General features: G+C 40.4%; 1 protein-coding gene across 3 annotated transcripts in view; it reads left to right on the top strand.

The window, feature by feature from the left end:
• clstn1 (calsyntenin 1) overlaps nucleotides 1-21,987 on the top strand; it is a 93,363-nt gene that overhangs the window by 66,791 nt on the left and 4,585 nt on the right. For 2 of the 3 annotated variants that reach the window (XM_087980274.1, XM_043676195.2), the window contains 10 exons: nucleotides 1,692-1,949; nucleotides 3,983-4,104; nucleotides 5,796-5,958; nucleotides 7,067-7,111; nucleotides 8,850-9,007; nucleotides 10,221-10,369; nucleotides 14,513-14,739; nucleotides 19,120-19,290; nucleotides 20,475-20,620; nucleotides 21,685-21,820. In XM_087980274.1, coding sequence (XP_087836400.1) covers nucleotides 1,692-1,949; nucleotides 3,983-4,104; nucleotides 5,796-5,958; nucleotides 7,067-7,111; nucleotides 8,850-9,007; nucleotides 10,221-10,369; nucleotides 14,513-14,739; nucleotides 19,120-19,290; nucleotides 20,475-20,620; nucleotides 21,685-21,820 — 1,575 coding nt within the window. The remainder of the gene's footprint in view (nucleotides 1-1,691; nucleotides 1,950-3,982; nucleotides 4,105-5,795; nucleotides 5,959-7,066; nucleotides 7,112-8,849; nucleotides 9,008-10,220; nucleotides 10,370-14,512; nucleotides 14,740-19,119; nucleotides 19,291-20,474; nucleotides 20,621-21,684; nucleotides 21,821-21,987) is intronic. The other variant, XM_043676197.2, reaches the window with a different exon arrangement.

Raw genomic sequence — 21,987 nt, 5'->3', positions numbered from 1 at the left:
TCGATGTCACGGCGTGTATTAAATTCATTGATGCGTGGACGGAGGGGGACGAAGGTGAGTCCTTTGCTGAGGACTGATCGTTCGTCCTCAGTGAGGGGGAGGTCTGGAGAAAACTTGGCAGGGCTGGGAGCTGGTGTGGGTGTAGAGCTGGGAGTGGGGTCGGAGCCAGTACCTGGAGTGGGTGTGATGGTGGGGGGAATGGGGGTAGAGTCATGAGCAGGAGTAGTGTTCCCCTCGGGGTTCTGGGGGGTGGGGATAGTGACAGTGGGGTCTGTGGGGGGCGTGTCAGCAGAATGCACGTGAGTGGCGCTGGTGGGGTCGGAAGTGGTGGCAGACACGGCAGTAGGGGTGGCGGAAGTCACTGAGGGTGTGGCATCGGCGATGATGTGAGGGCCGGAAGTGGCTGTGGGAGTGGCCATGATGGGGGCAGAAGTGACATCATCAATCAGCGTGGGGGTGGTAGCTGCATCAGCCGCATGGCTAATGGTGTTTCCGAGGCCAGGGGAATCTTCTGGAATGTTTGAGGAGCGCTGGTTATGGAGGTGGGTAGATAAAAGTTTGTTGTACTTACAGTTTTTGATGTTTGAGATGGAATTGAAATATTGTTTGTTGAGAGTATGAATTCTCCTGAGGATGTAGTACAGAGTGGGTCCTTTGCAATTCTGAGAGAGTGTGGCCCTCAGCTGAGGCAGGGCAGACTGTAGAGAGGTTAGGTACCTAACAGTCTAGAATATAAAAGCGCAAAACCTCTAATCTTCACCTACCTAAGAAAACTTTGGTTCCTTGTAATGGATTTCTGTTGCTGTCAATCATTGGTTTTATTACAACAAAAAATTCTGCAGCTTTTATCCTTGTGTGGTGTTTGAATTTTCTTCTTTGTAACTAAAAGGACATAGTCTGGTAAACTTGGCCTCAAAGATGCATTTATGAAATTAAATCCTTAAACAGTCAGCAGATTTGATTTGAAATGTAACCCTATTGATAAAAATAAAGTTACCATCCCTTTGATGCAGTGGATTTTGTTGCTGATGTAAAAGATCATTCACCATAGTTAAACCTTCTGTGTAGACCAATAGATGAACTTACCAAAAGAAACTGCCTTGATTATGTCTTTTTATAGTAGCATTATTTTAGATGTTCAAAAGTCCATAATGTTAACCAGTATTTGCTAATCTAATGCTGGAATTTCTTCCCAACAGCCTTAGTAAGCCCCTACGGTGTATTTGTTATAGTGTACATTGCAGCCACGTTTTGCTAGTGGTGCAGGGAGGAATGTTTTAGGTGGTGGGTGGAGTGCCAATCAAATAGGTTACATTGTCTGGTTGGTGTTCAGTTTGTGTTGATGGAGGTTATGTCCTCTATCAGACTCCAGACTGATGTACGAGAAAAGCTTTGAGAAGTCTCAAGTCTGGGAAATAAATATACTGTAGTTGTGATTATTGATGTTTTGCAAGATAAACTGAAGGTTGCTGTACCTTAATTTGATGTTTGAACTACGCTTTTGGCTTGGAACAGCTTGCTTCTGTCATGGTTCTGGTTGAAATGTTAGATCCAGTATTTTCAAACCAGCATTGCTTCAGGTATTGAAGAATACAAATTGAATGAACCTTATTTTGTCTAGTTACCAATGATAACTGTTAGCATTAGCTGGGAGTGTCCCAATGCTTTTGTCTTGCCATTCTTGATTTCAGGTGCTGCTTCCGGAACAGTTGATCTCCTTCCCTCACCAAGTAGCAGTACAAATTGGACCGTTGGTCTTCCTACTGACAATGGCCATGATAGTGATCAGGTCTTTGAATTCAATGGCACACAAGCTGTGAAAATCCCAGAAGGTGTTTTGACGACCAATCTACAGGAACCATTTACAATTTCTGTGTGGATGCGCCATGGGCCTGGTTCCAGTATTCATGGGGACAAGGAAACTGTTCTTTGCAACTCTGATAAAGCAGGTATAGGTGACCTGTTCTCTGAATTTTCTTAAACTTCTGCCTTTGCAGTAAGCCCATTTGTTAAACTCAACCTCTCCATTTTTAGAATTTTTATATTTCAGATATGCTTTTATTTTATTAGGGAAGAGATTAAAATAATGAAAAATGTTGAGACTGGTTGGAAATGGGCTCCAGAGCACCCTTTTTTCTATTTTGGAGTTTGGCAATGTGATTGAGCAACCAGTTCAAACAGTGATAAAATTGAGATGTTGTTGCAGATACTAGATTAGAGTCATAACTACTTTGAGAAGTAGATACGATGAACATCAAAACTGAATTTGAGTAGAAATATGGCATTGTTCAGTTGCACTGCTGCCTCACAGCGCCAGAGACCCGGGTTCAATTCCCGACTCAGGCGACTGACTGTGTGGAGTTTGCACATTCTCCCCGTGTCTGCGTGGGTTTCCTCCGGGTGCTCCGGTTTCCTCCCACAATCCAAAAATGTGCGGGTCAGGTGAATTGGCCATGCTAAATTGCCCGTAGTGTTAGGTTAAAGGGGTAAATGTAGGGGTATGGGTGGGTTGCGCTTCGGCGGGTCGGTGTGGACTTGTTGGGCCGAAGGGCCTGTTTCCACACTGTAAGTAATCTAATCTAATCTAATCTAAACTGAGGCTTTGTTAAAATGGGTTCTTGTTCCAGTGTTAATAGTCATTCAAGGTGAAAATCATCAAAGTGTTAGAGTTGTGCATTGCTTTTGTGTAAGATTATAAAGTATATATGCATGGTTACATCATCTGAGATGAAATTGTGATTTTTAAATAGATGTTTGTTAACTTAGTCCCAACTTAGTGCAAGACTAGCTTCAATAAATGATCAGTGATTTTGTCAATAAACTCAAAGGTAAAGCATCAGCTAATTGTAAAGCTGTCTTTTATGTCCTAGTATTTCATAGGTTTAGATTAGATTTAGATTAAGATTACATTAGATTACATTACAGTGTGGAAACAGGCCCTTCGGCCCACACCGACCCGCCGAAGCGCAACCCACCCATACCCCTACATTTACCCCTTACTTACCTAACACTACGGGCAATTTAGCATGGTCAATTCACCTGACCTGCACATCTTTGGACTGTGGGAGGAAACCGGAGCACCCGGAGGAAACCCACACAGACACGGGGAGAACGTGCAAACTCCACACAGTTAGTCGCCTGAGGCGGGAATTGAACCACTGTGCCACCGTGCCGCCCACATTGATTCATTGTCTTTCTGAATGAGCTGATTTATAATTGCAGTTCTTTATTGTATTTGATTTATAATTAACCTCAATATCATTGGCTAAGAAAAAAAAACGTAACTGAGGGGGCTGTTGTGGCACAGTGGTGGTATCTCTACCTTGGGACCTAAAGACTTTGGGTTTGATTCCACTTGCTGCAGAGGTACATTATCAGATACCTGAGCAGGTTGATTCAAAATGCTTAATTTTTATAAAAAAGCAACTGCTTCTTGTTCATTGCTATCTGGTGACCTCTGCTGGGTACTCTGTGTACTGTCTTGGTATAGGAACATATTTTTGCTGTTTCCTTCTAGGCTACTCATGGAATTTTATTAGGAGTCAATATAAAAACTCTAAATGATGAAAATTGATGGATGTATCATATTAAAAGTTGCAATTAATCTCATGCTATTAAGTATTAACTTGAGGCAACAGTAGTCAGTTGCAATAAAGCCAGGTCATTTAATATATTAATCTTAGATAAAAGTTAACTTTTGATTTAAAATATACATGCAAATCTGAAAATTTCTTTTGATTTCAATTGGGTCCTTTGTAATATGTTTGCCCTCCCTATAGCAATATGTCAGAGACCAGAAATTATAGTGATATGGAGAATTATGATGACGAGCCCACATCTTGTAACTGTCCCTGCCTTGTTTCCATTAGGATCTAGCCTTTAATTTGTCCCTTTTACTTTTTTGCTCTTTTTTACAGGAATTTACTTTGATTTTTGGTGTCACGTTTAGTAATTAAGTTTTTTTTTTAAAAAAATCTTGCAGAGATGAATCGTCATCACTACTCCCTTTATGTGCACAACTGTCGTCTGGTTTTCCTCTTCCGTCAAAACCCTTCTGAAAATGAGAACTTCCATCCAGCAGAGTTCCATTGGAAACTGGATCAGGTTTGGAAAATGTTGAACAAGTACACGTATACCTGTGTGTGAATTAACACCCTGATCAAATAGCAGGTGGCTCCCAGTGCACTTTTTACTTTAATGTTTAGCTGTCTGGTTGTGTTTTTGACAAATGGAACCTGTATGTTAACTTGTTTTCATCATACAGCAGCTGTGTACTATACTAGAACTTAGAGACATTTAAGAATCATGGGAAAATATTTGCTTTCCTTGTACAATAATACAGTGCAAAGGCACAATGATTTTGCCCTTCCGTTTTGAGCTCAGTTTGAGTGAAGACTATCTGGAATTTTGTCTTGTAACAGGTGGTGTGTTTAAAATGCAGAGATGGGTTTTGGCTTTACTAAGAAAACCTGTGAAAGTCATGCAACTCCATTTGAAGATAATGATAAAAGTTATAAATTGAGACTTTGTGGACCAGTGGGTTCGTACTGGATTTATATCTGTGGAGCCTTGGTTCAAATCCTGCTGTGTATAAATGCAAATCTTAGCTTTAAGGATTCTATGCCAAAGAAATTTGGCATCCTAAATCCAATTATCAGATCAAAATAATCTAATCTGCAAGGTCATTTGTATTCATACTGTTATACAAATAGAAAAATAACATATGCAATCTTTTGAGGTTGGGACTAAGATATTTTTGGAACATGCATTTACTCTACACGTATTTGGGTACATTTACCCTCCTTTAACTTCATGCATGATGGATCAGAATTTGCAGCTGTTCCTGATGTCATCAGTAACTGTTCAAGCAAACTCATCCAATTGAGAATCTTAGTTTAGAATACTTCAGTCACAACCAAACACTCTGGCCATACTTTATCTAGGCAGAGTAAGTTAGGACAAATGATGTGTGCAGACACTACTATTGTGCTTAGGTTAAGATATTGTGATAATGGTCTTGTCTTCCAGTTGAAGCAAGTAAGATATTAATGTTCCTTTTTTTTTTGCAGTTTTCAGTAGTCCGAGTCAGACAGCATGGAAATGGGCCAACTATTTGGTTCAACTCGTCTGCATCAACCAGACATCCCAGTCTGATGTAGTCCCATTTGCCAGCATTTCGTCCATATCCCTCTAAACCCTTCCTATTCAAATACCCATCCAGATACCTTTTTAAATGTGGTAATTGCACCTGCCCCCATTTCCTCTGGCAGCTCCTTCCATACACATGGCACCTTCTGCATAAAAAAAAGTAACCCCGCAAGTCATTTTTTAAATCTTCCCTTCTCGCCTCAAACCTATGCCTTCTAGTTTTGAATTCCCTCACCTTCGGAAAAGGACCTTGACTATTCACCCTATCCATGCCCCTCATGATTTTATAAACCTCTATATGGTCACCTGTCAAACTCCAATGCTGCATGGTAAAAGCCCCAGCCTATTCAGCGTCCTTCTCCTATAACTCAAACCCTTTGGTCCTGGCAACATCCTTGTATATCTTTTCTGCACCCTCACACATTTAACAACGTTTTTCCTATATCAGGCTGACCAGAATTGCACTTAAGAACTGAAACACCTTCAGTGCCCACCTAAGGAGCTTGGATTTTAAAAGTTGATGTAATGATCAGATTTATGGATTTGAAGCAATGCCCTGATTCTTTAAGTTTTTTCTTTAACTACTCATTTTCTCAACAGATATAGTGCATTTTCCGTCTTTGACCTTACACTCCCATGTTTTGTAGGTGTGCGATAAAGAATGGCATCACTATGTGCTAAACGTTGACATCCCTACTGTGGCCCTATATGTGGATGGGGTATCATATGATCCATTCCTAGTCACTGAAGACTATCCTCTCCACCATTCAAAGATTGATACTCAGTTGGTGGTAGGAGCATGTTGGCAAGGTAACATGGGATAAAATGACTTTGGTGTGACCTTTGCAGGTGGTAGAATAGTTGAGTCAATACTGTATAAAACTCTGATTGTAAAGAGTATTGATGAAAGTAACCAATTAATTTTTTAATTGTGGTTTTAACAAGAATTCCAATAGCTGATTACTGTGCAGTGACTGCCTCTTGAAAACACCTTTGCGTTGTCCTATCCTTGCAAGTCATCTGCAAAGTTGTGACTTTTACTTTCACTCTAGTTGAATTGCCCACTAATGTTTGTGGTGTGGATTGACGATTGACAATTGACCACCCACATTGCTGAAGTTCAGCATAGTTTCTGGATCTAGGCTCCTGCGTGAGCCATTACCTTCTCCAGTAAGGAGGGAGAAAAATTCTAAAAATAAAACTAGCATTCGCATTTACTTTATTTCTACAACAGCTAATGTCATGTAGAAATTATTGCACTTTGCCTTAGTGCCACCTACATGTATTAATTGCTGCTTTTACTTGGCTACTTTACTACATATAGTTTTAGAAACAACCATTTTAAATACAAAGATCTTCAAATACCATTCAAAGGCAATTTCCCTTTTAGATTAGTGAAAATAATTACCTCGTCTGTAGAGATAGAGGTCCTGGTCTATCCTCGCCTGAATGGGTGCTACTGTTAAGCCCAGTACTCTAGAGCTAGAAGTGAAAATATCAGTTGGAGTTCCAGCTCCTATCCAACAGCCCCTTTCTCAAAGAACATGGTTAGAGATGTTGAGTAGAAACTGATACAACTGTCTATCAGCCCAATGACCTGCCAGTTTTCATTATCCAGACATGTCCAAGGAGTCATTCCCATGTACAAGGTACTGAAGAGTTATTGCCATTTCTAGATCCATACTTCTCCAAGCATCAACCAGGTCACAAAACAGGAAGAACTTCACAAGTTTGCTATGTAATGGTACAAATATTTTATATGCAAATGAGAAAGCAAACTTGATGGTTCCAATCCATAGTGGAGGATTTCTATTAACCTATTTGCCATAGGAATTTTCCATTATCTTGATAAGTGCAGTTAGATTCCCCAATCCTTTACCCCAAATCTCCTCTTTCTTTTGTCTTGCTTTTTCTACAGAATATACAGGAAGCGAAAATGAAACTGTGACTGAAGCCTATCCAGGTTGCTGGGGGTTTCCCTCCTGTTTAATTTCCAAAATTAGCATGAAATATTCATTATATGTTTTTATCCACTTTGGCTGCATCACGCTGCTTTTTCACTGACTCCTGCATTTTGCTACCAAGATGTTTTGTTTTGTTGGCAAGCATGGGGTTGTTAGAGAAGTATGTCCCTTTGTGCATGCTGAATGTCAGTGAGATGGTTTTAAGTAGTGTTATCTGTTTCTTAAAAAAAAAACTAACCTAAATAACGGCCCTATTAAGCATAATGTTTCTGAATTGAAGTATTGCTGAGAAAAAGGGCATGTTCTCATCTTGCACTCTTGGACAGATGCAAGAATGCCAAATTGTAAAAGGAATTTATACAGCACGAGGAGTGTTGATTGGTTAGCAGGTGGACTCTGGTTGAAGTATTACCATGGGGAATACAGCTGGAAGCATTTTGTTTCCAATGCTTTCCTTTAATTGAAAGGACGATGCTTGGGAATGCTTGCTTTGCCTGTCAGGGACAGGACCTTGCAAATGACTAAAGCAGCATCCAGGAAATGTAAGTGAGCCATATTGCAAGCCTAATTGATCAAATTTTATCTATGTTTAGGTGCTTTAAATTAAACTTTAAGTCTAAAATTGTAGAATAGTTATTTATCAGTTACTTAGCTGCTTAAATTTTGGTCTTAGTGTTTGTTATCAGATGTCATTCTGAATTCACAAACCTCTCACTAATCAGAATTATGTTCAAGCCAAATACAACTGATTCTTTTTGCTATGAGATTAGTTAATTAAAATAGTGTTGTTGCTTTTCAAAGTTAGGTATTTAATTCCACTGAACTTTCTGTTCTAATATAGAGTCTACTATTTGGGGCCTTATTGTTTCTGCAGAGCTCATGCACCAATGCTCTTAATGAAACAAAATACTTGCCTCCCAGTCAATGATTAGCACCCTCCAGTCCTCAATTAATTTATCCCTAAATCTCAGACTTTATGTAGGTAAGATGCAACTCTGTCTATTCCATTCAGTAAATGGAAGTCGTTTTCTACAGGGAATTTTATTGATTTGGACTTCTATGGATACAACTTTATAAACAAAACTGGATTTCCAGTGACTCGAAAAATAGTGCAAGGTTTGAGAGTGGGTTTTACTTATACAAGCCCAAAATGAATTTCATACACGGCAGAAAAGTCTTATTTATTTAAAAAACATTGAAGAACCTTACCACTGTCAAAGTTGCACTGTTCCTTTTGTGGGTACCATTCTTCAGGAACCAATTCATAGAATCATACAGAATAAAAGGGACCCTTTGACCATTGAGTCTCCACCAACAAAAAGCTATTCTAAATCTACATTAATCCCATAGTTGGATGCACTATATAGTTTGACAAATTGTAGAATATTGAAGGCCATTCAGGCAATGAGTCTTGGTTGCTTATGATCTGGCAAATAGCATATGTTTTATTCATGTACCACCTCACTGTACTAAAGAAAGCTGGCACAGCAACTCACTCCATTCCTGTTGTTCCTTCCATTTTCATAAATTTTATTGACTGCTGTGAAGTGCTGCATTTTTGCCAAACCCTACATGCATGAAGACAAGTCATCTTTATGCACACATGAAGCCAGAAGCGAATTGTGGAGAGAATGGAAGTATCACTAACCTGCATGAATGCACGAATGTGGGAATCATAAAAGATGGCTAAACATTAAAAAAAAAAAGCCATATTTATATTAAATTTTCACTTTCCAGGTGGTGAACTTCGCATGACTCAGTTCTTTCTTGGCAATTTAGCTGGTTTGATGATTCGAGCTGGCAAACTTGAGAGTAAAAAGGTGATTGACTGCTTGTACACCTGTAAAGAAGGACTGGATCTCTTGGATTCTGGGAATGGTTACAAAGGTGTGATGGTAAGAGCTAATAGTGCTTTCTTCACATTGCAGTACAAGCCTTCATTGAGAAATCTTTCTCTGAGAAATCAATTTCTGCTCTGAAGCTACAGTTGGGTAGTAATTGCATTCTTATTGGCTAGTGTTAACCTGCAGGGAATAACCCCTTTCAGGATATGTGATCAGAGGGACAGGCTGCCATTTCATATCTTACTGAACTGGCCGTTTTTGCAATGACATCCAATATTGTCTTCAGGCTTTTTCTAAAGTCAGGTTGTTTTTCTAGAAGAGGTTTCTGCACAAATTTCCTTTTCCCATTAATTTTAAGATTTTCATAAACTGATCTCCTCTTACCTCTAAGCAATAAATGCTGCCGAGCCAGGACACCCTCATCCCATAAATGAATAAGATAAAGAAATCCTCATCTTATTAAATTGTGCATTTTTTAAGTTTCCTATGCTAACTTACAAATGTTTTTTGATTGCAACCTTGCTATTGTTTGAAGTCAAATCAGCTTTCAATTTCAAAGAAGCAAAAAGCGTTTTTTCGCAAAGTTCTAGTCGCCTGCATAAACCAGTAGGCCACAGCTGGTTAAAAACACTTATAATGTTGAGTATTGTTTCATTATCTTGTACAAAAAGGTATATGGCAAGATAAATTAAGAACTGTTCTTAACTGCATGTTATGTGACTTATCTAATCAGTGAGACATTGGTGGATAACCTCGCGCTGGTTTAAGTCTCTGCATGGTTCAGTGCACTATGACTTCATGTTTCCTTGTGCTAAGATTCACAGTGGCCCTTTTGTGGACATGTTCAGAACTTTATAGTTTTGGGTTTGTTTCATTTGTGAAATGTGGATTTGCTGGCTTGGACAGTTTCCCCCCCCCCATAAGTTGTCCTTGAAGATGTTGGTAAGCTGCCATATTGAACAGCTGCAGCCTGTTTATTGTCTAAGACCCATAGTGCCTTGAGGGAAGGAGTTCCAGGGTTTAGGAGCAGTGATATATTTCCAAGTCCAGGACGATGTGGCTTGGAAACTAGAAAGTTGTATTGTTTCCTTGTACCTTTTGCCTTTCTCCTTGTGGATGGTAATGGTTAAGATCTTAGAAGGTGCTATCTCAGTGCAGTACATTAAAGTGCATGATCCATGGACAGTGAAAGCTCCCGACTGAGGGGAAAAAATAGTTTTGAAGCAAATTGAATGCTCTTTTCAAATTCATTTTTCTCCTATAGATTCACTTCAATCCCACCCAATCACTCCTTAGCATGGAAGGGGATGATATTGAAAGCTTCGACAAGAGTATGCAGCATGTATCATATCTCAATTCTAGGCAGTTTCCAACACCTGGAATTAGAAGATTGAAAATCAGCACAACTGTGAAGTAAGTTTGATACCTAAATTAATGCATTTAGGTTTTATTCTTTTGCAATAGTAACGTTTCCAACTACAGTTCCGCATAGATTCAAATTATACTACTACAGTTGCAGTTCCTACTTAATTCTTAAGATGTAGGTTAGAGTAATCAAGGCTTATATGTGGCTATTTGTGCAAGCCATGCTGCAGCTGTAGAAAGCTTTGATTAAGCAGCACCTGGAGTATTGTGAGCAATTAGTCATACAGCATGGAAACAGACTCTTTGGTTCAACTTGTCCGAACCTACCAGACATCCCAGTCTGACCTAGCCCCATTTGGCCCATATCCCCCTCAACCCTTCCTGATCATATACCCATCCAGGTGCCTTTTAAATGTCATAATTGTACCCACAACCTCCACTTCACCTTGCAGCTCGTCCTATACGCATACCATCCCTCAGGTCCTTTTTTAAACTTTTCCCCTCTTGCCATAGACCTATGTCCTCTAGTATTGGACTCCCCCAGCCTCTGAAAAACTATCTTGGTTATTCACCCTATCCATGCCCTTCATGATTTTATAAACCTCTATAAGGTCACCCCCCAACCTCCGACACTCCAGAAGGGGAAAATATCCCCAGCCTATTCAGCCTTTCCCTATAAACTCAAACCCTCCAGTCCTGGCAGCATCCTTGTAAATCTTTTCTGCACCCTCTCCAGTTGACCAACATTTTTCCTATAAAAGGGCAGCCCGAATTGTGAGCAATACTTGAAAGGTGATCGCACCAGCTTCCAGTGCAATTGCAACATGACCTCCCAACTCCTGTTCTGTGTTCTGACCAATGAAGGTAAGCATGCCAAATGCGGTCTTCACCCTGTCTACCTGCAACTCCACTTTCAAGGAACTATGCACCTACACCCATTTGCCCTTGTTTGGCAATATGCCCCAGGGCGCTACCAGTAACTGTTTAAGTCTTGCCCTGATTTTTCTTACCAAAATGCAACACCTCGCATTTATCTAAATTAAATTCCATCTGCAGCTCCTCAGCCCATTGGCCCATCTGATCAAGCTCCTATTGTACTCAATGTATCATAATTCACTGTCCACTATACCACCTATTTTGGTTTCATCTGCAAACTTACAAACCATACCTGCTGTGTTTACATCCAAATCATTATTATAAATGACAAAAAGCAGTCGACCCAACACTGATCCTTGTGACACAGTCAGTCACAGGCCTCCAGTCCGAAAAGCAGCCCTTTGCTGCATCTTCTGTCTCCTATCTTCAAGACAAATTTTGTATCTAACTGGGTAGTTCACCCTGGGATAACGTGATCTAGCCTTATTAATCTACCTACCATGCAGAACCTTATTGAATGCTTTACTGAAGTCCATTTTGACAATGTTGACTGCTCTGCCTTCAATCATCTTTGGCACCTCTTCAAAAATCTGAAACAAGTTAGTAAGACACAGTTTCCCACATACGCAGTCATATTGACTATCCCTTATCTGTCCTTGCCTTTTCAAGTACGTGTAAATTATATATTTCTCAGAATCCCTCCAACAATTTACCCATCTCTAACGTAAGTATCACTGGTTTATGGGTCCCTGGCTTTTCCTTACAGCCTTTCTTAAATGGAGTGACCTCCTCAATCTCACCCCTTGGCTGAGACATAGAACATAGAAGAATACAGCGCAGTACAGGCCCTTCGGCACTCGATGTTGCGCCGGTCCAAGCCCACCTAACCTACACTAGCCCACTATCTTCCATATGCCTATTCAATGCCCGCTTAAATGCCCATAATGAGGGAGAGTCCACCACTGCTACTGGCAGGGCATTCCATGAACTCACGACTCGCTGAGTAAAGAACCTACCCCTAACATCTATCCTATACCTACCCCCCCTTAATTTAAAGCTATGCCCCCTTGTAATAGCTGACTCCATACGTGGAAAAAGATTCTCACTGTCAACCCTATCTAAACCCCTAATCATCTTGTACACCTCTATCAAGTCACCCCTAAACCTTCTTTTCTCCAATGAAAACAACCCCAAGTGCCTCAGCCTTTCCTCATACGATCTTCCTACCATACCAGGCAACATCCTGGTATGTTTTTGTAAGGCGTTTGATAAGGTTCCCCATGGTAGACTACTGCAAAAAATACGGAGGTATGGCATTGAGGGTGAGTTGGAGGTTTGGATTAGGAGTTGGCTGGCTGGAAGACAGAGGGTAGTAGTTGATGGCAAAGGTTCATCTTGAAGTGCCGTCACTAGCGGTGTTCCGCAAGGATCTGTTTTGGGACCACTGCTGTTTGTCATTTTTATAAATGACCTGGAGGAGTCACCAGAGTCTTATACAACTGCAACATGACCTCAGTACTCCGGAACTCAATTCCTCTACCGATAAAAGCCAGTACGCCATATGCCTTCTTCACCGCACTATTTACCTGGGTGGCAACTTTCAGAGATCTATGTACATGGACACTAAGATCCCTCTGTTCATCCACACTACCAAGTATCCGACCATTAGCCCAGTACCCCATCTTTTTGTTACTCTTACAAAGTGAATCACCTCACACTTAGCTACATTGAACTCCATTTGCCACCTTTCTGCCCAGCTCTGCAGCTTATCTATATCCCGCTGTAACCTGCCACATCCTTCCCCTCTGTCTACAACTCCTCCGACTTTCGTATCATCTGCAAACTTGCTCACCCACCCTTCTAACCCCTCCTCCAGGTCATTTATAAAAATGACAAACAGCAGTGGTCCCAAAACAGATCCTTGCGGAACACCGCTAGTGACGGCACTTCAAGATGAACCTTTGCCATCAACTACTACCCTCTGTCTTCCAGCCAGCCAACTCCTAATCCAAACCTCCAACTCACCCTCAATGCCATACCTCCATATTTTTTGCAGTAGTCTACCATGGGGAACCTTATCAAACGCCTTACAAAAATCCATATACACCACATCTACCGCTTTCCCCTCGTCCACCTCCTTAGTCACCTTCTCAAAGAATTCAGTAAGGTTTGTGAGGCCGAACCTGTCCTTCACAAAACCATGCTGACTATCCTTGATCACATTATTTCTATCCAGATGTTCATAAATCCTATCCCTTACAATTCTCTCTAAGACTTTGCCCACAACAGAAGTGAGACTCACCGACCTATAGTTACTAGCGTTATCCCTACTCCCCTTCTTGAATAAGGGAACCACATTTGCTAGCCTCCAATCTTCTGGCCCTACTCCTGTAGACAACGAGGACATAAAAATCAAGGCCAATGGCTCTGCAATCTCCTCCCTTGCTTCCCAGAGAATCCTAGGATAAATGCCATCAGGCCCAGGGGACTTATCTATTTTCACCCTTTCCAGAATTTCCAACACCTCTTCTCTGCATACCTCAAAGCCATTCATTCTACTTAATTGTGACTCAGTATTCACATCAACAACAATGTTCTGTTCCTGAGTGAATACTGACGAAAAGTATTCATTCAGTGTCTCCCCTATCTCTTCAGCCTCCACACGCAACTTCCCACTACTATCCTTGACTGGACCTATTCCTACCCTAGTCATTCTTTTATTCCTGACATACCTATAGAAAGCCTTAGGGTTTTCCCTAATCCTACCAACTAAGGACCTTTCATGTCCCCTCGCTGCTCTTAACTCTCTTCAGGTCCTTCCTGACTACCTTATAACTCTCAATCGCCCCAATTGAACCTTCACGCCTCATCTTTACATAGGCCGCCCTCTTCCATTTGACAAGGGATTCCAATTCCTTATTAAACCACGGCTCCCTCACACGACCCTTTCCTCCCTGCCTGACGGGTACATACTTATCAAGGACACTCAATAGTTGCTCCTTGAAAACCATGGTGACCCACTGGTTAAACTCACCACCAGCAGTGACTTTCTAATGGGAGCAATCCTATGGCAACTTTACTTCCTAATAGTCACAGGCTTGGTCCAGAATGATGTTTGCATTGTGGAAGGTAGTAAAGCGAATCATGTCCTCAAGGGTAGGAAGTTGAGCTGTAGTATTATGTGGGTGGTTCTGTGTCATGCTGAGTGTTAAATTTTAATTATGCAGAATTATGAAAGTATGCAAAAAAAATTGTAATGAATCAGATTTCTCAAGAACACTGCATTAATAGTCAGTCATTTTTTTAAAATTCCAGGTGCTTCAATGAAGAGACTTGCATCGCTGTCCCAGATGTGGAGGGCTATGTAATGGTGCTTCAGCCTGATGAACCAAAGATAAGCCTGAGTGGGATTGATCACTTTGCACGTGCTGCCTCTGAATTTGAAAGTAACAATGGTGTTCCACTGTTCCCAGAGCTGAAAATCGTTAGCACCATCACAAGAGAAGTGGAACCAGAGGGAGAGGATGAAGATGAGCCTACAGGTGAAAGACCCATTATTTGTTGTTGTAGATTGTAGGCAAAGCCCCAGATGAATTTCAAAATATTCAAGTTTAGCATCACCACCTTTTGGTAAAGATTTATATACATGCTTTCAAAATGATGTAAAGCTAGATGCAGTGATAATGGCAGTAGACTTGGCAGTAAAGGTGTCCCAAATACATAAATCATTAAAATGTCATTGATCAATAAATATAAAAATCAAAAACTACACAATGTTAGACTTCATATCTGCAGGAACCGAGTGTAATTAAAGATGGTTAAAGTCTGGTGACAGCTGAACCAAGTCTTGGTTAGATAGCGGCTGGATTACTGAGCAGTTCTGGACACCACATCCTAGGATATGTTGGCCTTAGAGGGTTTACAGACCTAAGGAATTAATTGAATGATGCCCATACAACAAGGGTCAGGTTACAGGGAGAGATCAGAGAATCAATTCCAGGAATTTAGGGGTGATTAGCAGCTGATCTCATTGAAGCTTTTAAGGTGTCAAGAGCTGATTAGGTAAATAGATATTTCAACTGATTGTGGAATCTCGGATGGTGGGCCATGACCTTTAAAAATTAGTGACTTTCAGATCTTTAATGAAAATATTTAACATCCCAACGGTTGTAAAAGTTTGGAGCGCTTACTAATGGCAGCTGATGCTGGAGCAGTTGTTAATTAAAGAGAGATTGCTGTTTTGACCATAAGTTATAGGAGCAGAGTTGGGCCATTCACCTGCGCACCACCATTTGATCCTGGCTGCCTTCTCCCCATAACACTTGCTCTCCTGATTGATCAAGAACCTGCCCTTCTTGATCTTGAATATCTGCCATGACATGACCTCCACAGCCTTCTGCAGCAATGAGTTCAACAGATTCACCACCCTCTGGCTGAAGAAATTCCACCTCATGTCAATTCTAAAGGGTCGTCCCTTTACTCGAACTTGTCCTCGTATCCTAGTCTCTCCTAGTTGAAACATCTCTACATCTATTCTATCCAAACTTCTTAGTATCGATTTCAGCGCAGAGTCCTCAACTGCTTCATGTATGACAAGCCCTTTATGCCCACGATCATTTTTTAAAATATCCTGTGGACCCCCTTCAATACCAGCGCATCCTTCCCAAGACCCAAAATTGCTCTTGGTACTCCAAATGCTGTCTGTGCAGTACATCTCTAGTCTTGTATTCTCGAAATTAATGCTAACATGGCATTTGCCTTCCTAACTGCCAATGGAGTCTGCATGTTAACCTTGAATCTTAAATTAGGGTTCCTAAATCCCTTTGTGCTTCAGATTTTCGAAGTCTTTCCCCATTTACTAATTGTCTATGCCTCTCTTCTTCCTACTAAAGTACATAAAGTCACACTTTTTTCCCTCATTGTATTCTACTTGCCATGTCTTTGCCGATTCCCCTGGCCTGTCGTCCTTTTGCAGCATCCTGCTGCCTCAACATTACCTGTCCTTCCACCTATCTTTATCTCATCTGCAAACTGAGCAAAAAGCCTTTTGTTCCTTTGACCAGATCATTAACATATAAAATGAATAGTTGTGGTCCCAGCATTGACTCCTGCAGAATTCTACTTGTCACCATCTGCCATCCTGAAAAAGACACTTATTTATCTCTAGGCTGTCTTTTACCAGTCAGTCAATCCTCAATGGCAGTACCTTGCCCCTAACACAGTAGGCTCCTCTTATTTAGCAGCTTTCTGTGCAATACCTTGTCAAAGGCCTTCTGGAAATCCAAATAGGTCGCATTCACTGGCTGTCCTTTGAGGAGGGAATGAACAAGTTAAACAAAGAGTTCTAATATTTGTCAAGCATGACCTTCCCTGGAAGCCCTGACTCAGCGCTATTTTACTATGACTTCCAAGTACTCTACAGTCTTCTCCTTAATAATCGACACTATAAAATCTTACTACCAGCTGAGGTCAAGCTAACTGGCGTATAATTTTCTATCTTCAGTCTCATTGTTACATTGGCTATTTTCCAGTCCTCTAACCCTCCCTGATATCAGTGATTTCTAAAAGATCGTCACCACCTCTGCAATCTTGAGTTATCGCCTTCAGAACTATGGGAAGTCGTTCACCCAGTCTGGGTGAGTTATCCACTTTCAGCTTCCCCAGCATCTTTTCCTGTAATGATGGTCACTACATTCACCTGTACCAATGACTCTTTTGAAGATATACTGCTGGTGTCTTCCACTGTGAAGACTGCAAAGTGTTCAGTTCCTCTGCTGTCTTTATTCCCTTTTACTACTACAGTCTTGCTTTCCAGTGGTGTACTGTCCACTCTTGCCTCTCTCCTTTATATATAATTTTAAAAACTCTTGCAATCTTATATTGCTAACTAGCTAACCCCGATATTTCATCTTCTCCCTGCTTATTATTTTTGTAGTTATCCTTAGTTTATCAAGGCTGCTAATCCTCTAGTTTACCACCAATCTTCACCACATTGTATGCTGTTCCTGATTCTGTTGTCAGCTATGATTGCTTCGGCATCCTCTTGATGTTTCTTCTTGAGATGAATTTCTGTTGTGCCTCCCAAATTATCCCCAGAAACTCCTGCCGAACTGATTTTCCCAGTCCACCTGCATGTTGAAACCCCTTCTCTCCACACCCCTCCCACCCCCAAAAAAAACCGTTCCATGATTATATTAGTGCTTTCCTTATGCATTTTCTGTGGACTGGTTTATTTTCTTCCACATATTGTGACTATTGCTAGGATATCTTTACATAATTCCCATCAGGGTCTTTTCTTCCTTTGCAATTCCTGAACTCTACTCTCTGATTCTATACCTTCTGATTACTTTTTGCTTTCAATTTTAAGTTCACTGGTTTGATTCCGGCCTCAGACAACTGTCTGTGTGGGTTTCCTCCGGTTTCCTGCCACAGTCCAAAGATGTGCAGGTCAGGTGAATTGGCCATTCTAAATTTCCCATAGTGTTAGGTACATTAGTCAGAGGGAAATAGGTCTGGGTGGGTTACTCTTCGGAGGATTGGTTTGGATATATTGGGCCACACTGTAGGGAATCTTATAATTAACCTCCACCCCTTTGACCATCTTCCCATCCTTTTGATAGTGCGTGTATCCTTGGATATTTAGTTCTCAACTGTGATTCCCTTGCAGCCACATCTGTCATACCACAGCATTGTACCTGTCAATTTCAAGCTCTGTTACAAGAGGGGTTAAGGTATATGGGGCAAAGATAGTGTATGGTCACAGAAAAGGACTGAGATCAGGTGGTTTACTACTTTAGGCTGCAATATTCTAATGGTTGCTGTGTGGCAATGATTTTTTTTCCCTCCTTTTCCTGAAAGATTTCAGTTTGAACGGTCATACACCAGAGGAATATAACTCTGGTAATGCACAGATTGGATATTGTTATACATCTGTCCATATCTCTCCTGCATTTATGTACTGCAATAAATCTTGGTCCACAGATTCAGCATAAACAGATGCAGATATCAGTCAGGTCTGCTACAGTCCATATTATGAATTATCTTTGACAGCAGCGTCTTGATTTTGCATTGAAATCTGCATGTACCAATGCTAGTTGTTCCTGTCTGACATACTGCACAATAATTGAATGCTATTATCCTTACTGTTACAATTATAAAGCCTAGGCCCAAATTTTAAGGTAATCTGTAGAGTGCTATTTAACCATGGAGTAGCTTGTCAAACAGTGTCAAGAAATTAATTTTAAAGCTTGCGAATCTTGTAGCATTGTAAGCCACAAGACATTGTCTTCCTCCTAACCTTTGCAAGTGCACCAAAATGCTGAACATCCATTGTGGCTGAGGGCCACATTGTTGAGCTTCTTTCAAACCACTAGTTAGCTGCATCATGGGAAGAGAGAAGCAATGACACATGAGGAATGGCATTACTTGATGTTAAACCAAACGACTAAATATTTTCAGCAGATTCTTCATTACCATTGTTTTGTTTCATTTTTACTCTGCACAGCTGTTACTGATCTGCTAAGCAGCTTTCTATATTGCAACACAGTTCTGATGAAAGATCTTCAACCTGAAGCCCTCAGTTTTCTTGGCCACAAATGCTGTCAAACCTGCTGAGTATTTCCAACATTTTCAGCTTTTGTTTCAATTTCACATGTTAGTTAGACCTGTACACTGGGTACGTAGGTTTAATGTTTCTATGCAACCTATTCTACATTCCTGCTAATTCTGAAATCACTTCATTTGTAAAGCCAACTCAGATTTTTGGTGTTAGCAGCATTTCTGAACAGTTGATGTGTCAGGTCCAATTGAAACCAATTAGCTGAATCCAAAATTGCTGTGGGAATTTTAAAATTGACCTATATTGATATTTTCATTGAATTAACTCCATGGCATTGGAACTTAAATGGAATTTTTGCTTATAGTCCAAGAATCTATGGTATCTGAGGAGATAATGCACAATTTGGATACGTGTGAAGTCTCTGTTCTTGGAGATGAGCTGAATGCAGAACAGGAAAGCTTTGAAGTTGATCCATCTCAGCTCCAGCAAAGGGGAATGGAGATGAGCAACTCATCCACTGGTTTGATAATCACAGGTGAGTTTTAAAATATTGGAGGCTGAAGGCACTTTAAATATGTCACACGCATGTCGAGAAACATTTGATACTGTTGTCTTGCATGTGAATTTTTGAATTGAGGTTTGTGTCCAGTGAGTTTCAGTGTGGCTCCTGAGGTGGTTAGATTATTGATGCATTAGGTTTCTGCATTTCTGTAGTTATTGACCTACAAATATGTTGCCTTTTCAGTTTTCTAAAATATTTTCTACATTTTGTTTAACTATCCTTCAGAAATTGAGATGGGGATTCTCAAAAATTGGAAGCTGCTCTTTAGGGAGCCTGATTTTAAAGGACACATTCGAAATGGGAAAAATATTACTGTCTGACTAACAAGCCACCCCCACCTCGCACAGTAACGCTGCTTACCTCTGAAATGGTGGGAGTGTACTCAAAACTGTTTTTAAACAGAAGTTTGCACATTGTATCTTTGTGGGTACGAGACTACCAATTTCAAATGCCTGTGCTGGAACTGTATACTTGATGCTGAATGAGAACAGTACCAAGTTTGTCTGCAATGTTCTACTCTTACTGTTGTCCCATCTTTCTGTGAAAGAAGAATTTGGGAGAGACTACCTGTGGATCTATAGCTGGAGTGTGGGAGAAATGTTCAATGGGAGGGAAAATTGAATGGGAGGGATATCATTCTTAATAATTACCTTGAACTAAAAGGCACTTTACTGTACTATCATATAACCGCTTAAAATGTAATGTTTAACATGCCTTCAGGCACTGAATGTGATTTGTGTTCTTTGGACATTTTAAGGAAGCAAAAGCCCTGCATTTGATTTTACATTTTTCGAAAGTTTGTCCATCACTTTTGAATACTTGAACTCCTTTTGGGGTCCAGATTTTCTCTGGTGTCTTCTCCATTGTTAAGAGAGAGACTTGGATATAATTGCCAGCAATCCCATCAAGGTTGTCTTTCTCCCTTTCCCTAACCCACTGATGCTGAACCTTTTGTATTGTTACTATTCCTCAGTGGCAAGTGAAAATAACAAATTGGGCATCGTGTCTGGAACCTTGTTAATATTTTCGCCTCACTTAATGAAAATCCTAGGCGCTGTCCATTTAAATTTCTGCTTGTAGTCAGTTGGGAATGAAAATCCTAATGCAATGATATCATGTACTTGTTTCATGTGCTTGTATTGTTTTGGTTTGTATAGGTGTGAATACAATGGCAAATTATGAAGAGATGCTGCATTTGATCCGTTACCGAAACTGGAACAGCGAGTCACTGTTTGAAAGGAAGTTTAAAATTGTTTGCTCAGAGTTGAATGGACGCTATGCCAGTAATGAATTCAAAGTTGAGGTAGGTGAAAACTCCTGTAGGTGAATAAGGCTTGCTAGCTTTTGTTGCTTAAGATTGGACGAAATTATTAGATGATCTGACAATGAGATCTCAACTTGAAAGCCGAGGTAGTATATTTGACAGTACAAAGAAAAATTAATCATTTTCACTAGCATATTGATTTCAGAACCCCCAATTGAACCTTATCCAAGGATGCTTTGGAATTGGTAGTATGTAGATTTTAAATTTCATTTTGATACAGCAAAATTTGATTTAACTGACATCTTACGAACTGGTACTCTCCATAAACCAGCAAAAATTATATATATCAAATACCACAGTTTACATTCCTGTATTATTCTGTCCCATTACAGTTTTTAATTTATTTACCTCAATGTCAATGTACTTGTTCAATCAAATGATCTCACGACACATCAACAGTTGATTCAATGTTGAGTCAGTTTCTACTCATACCACAGTCTACTGCAATGACAGTAGTCATTTGAGGGTTGAAGTGAGAGTTAAGGGTATGGTGCTGGAAAAGCGCAGCTGGTCAGGCAGCATCCGAGGAGCAGGAGAATTGACGTTTTGGGCATAAGCCCTTCATCAGGAATGAGGGCTCGTCCCTCATGAAGGGCTTATGCCTGAAACTTCGATTCTCCTGCTCCTCGGATGCTGCCTGACTTGCTGTGCTTTTCCAGCACCACACTCCTGACTCTAATCTCCAACATCTTACAGTCCTCACTTTCACCTAAATGCAAGTGGAAGGGCTGTCTGACTGTAAACTGAAGGCAAAGTTTCATTATTTGTGATATATGCTTTAAAAATGTGATGTGTACAGCCAATATGATTTTTTTTCTTTAGTGTGTTTTTACGTTGATTATGTGGACCTCTTGATTATCTGGAATATTTGATCAACCAGCATGCTCTAGGTGACGTAGATGATGGTTAATAAAATGTTTGCTGTAAGTCAATTGTAGCATAAAGGGGGTTGGTTTGATTTATATTTTGTGCAGTTTTAACTTCACATGCTGTAATGAGAGTCTTAGGTATCTGTTTAACAGGGGCATGTATGTTGTTTTCAGGTAAACGTAATTCACACTGCTAATCCGGTGGAGTACCCCAACCATGTATTGGCACAGCCGGAATTTGTACGCCCAGTTCAGCATGCTTCTGTCGACTTGTCTGGCCACAATCTGGCAAATCCTCATTCATCCTCAGGTATATGGAGATGTTCAATAATGGAAACAGCTGTTATGTAGAAAGTGGATTTTGCAGTCCCTGCCTTTTCACTTATTGTTTAAAAAAAAACCTTTTACAAAGATAAGTTTCAGTTAGATAACATTCCTGATAAAACTCTTATTCAAACAAATGTACTGCCTTGGGTG

This window comes from Chiloscyllium plagiosum, unplaced genomic scaffold (assembly GCF_037043375.1).
Source record: "Chiloscyllium plagiosum isolate Xiang-an unplaced genomic scaffold, Cpla_swu_hap1 HiC_scaffold_37, whole genome shotgun sequence".
Classification (NCBI taxonomy): domain Eukaryota; kingdom Metazoa; phylum Chordata; class Chondrichthyes; order Orectolobiformes; family Hemiscylliidae; genus Chiloscyllium; species Chiloscyllium plagiosum.
This window is presented reverse-complemented; position numbering and strand designations above follow the sequence as displayed.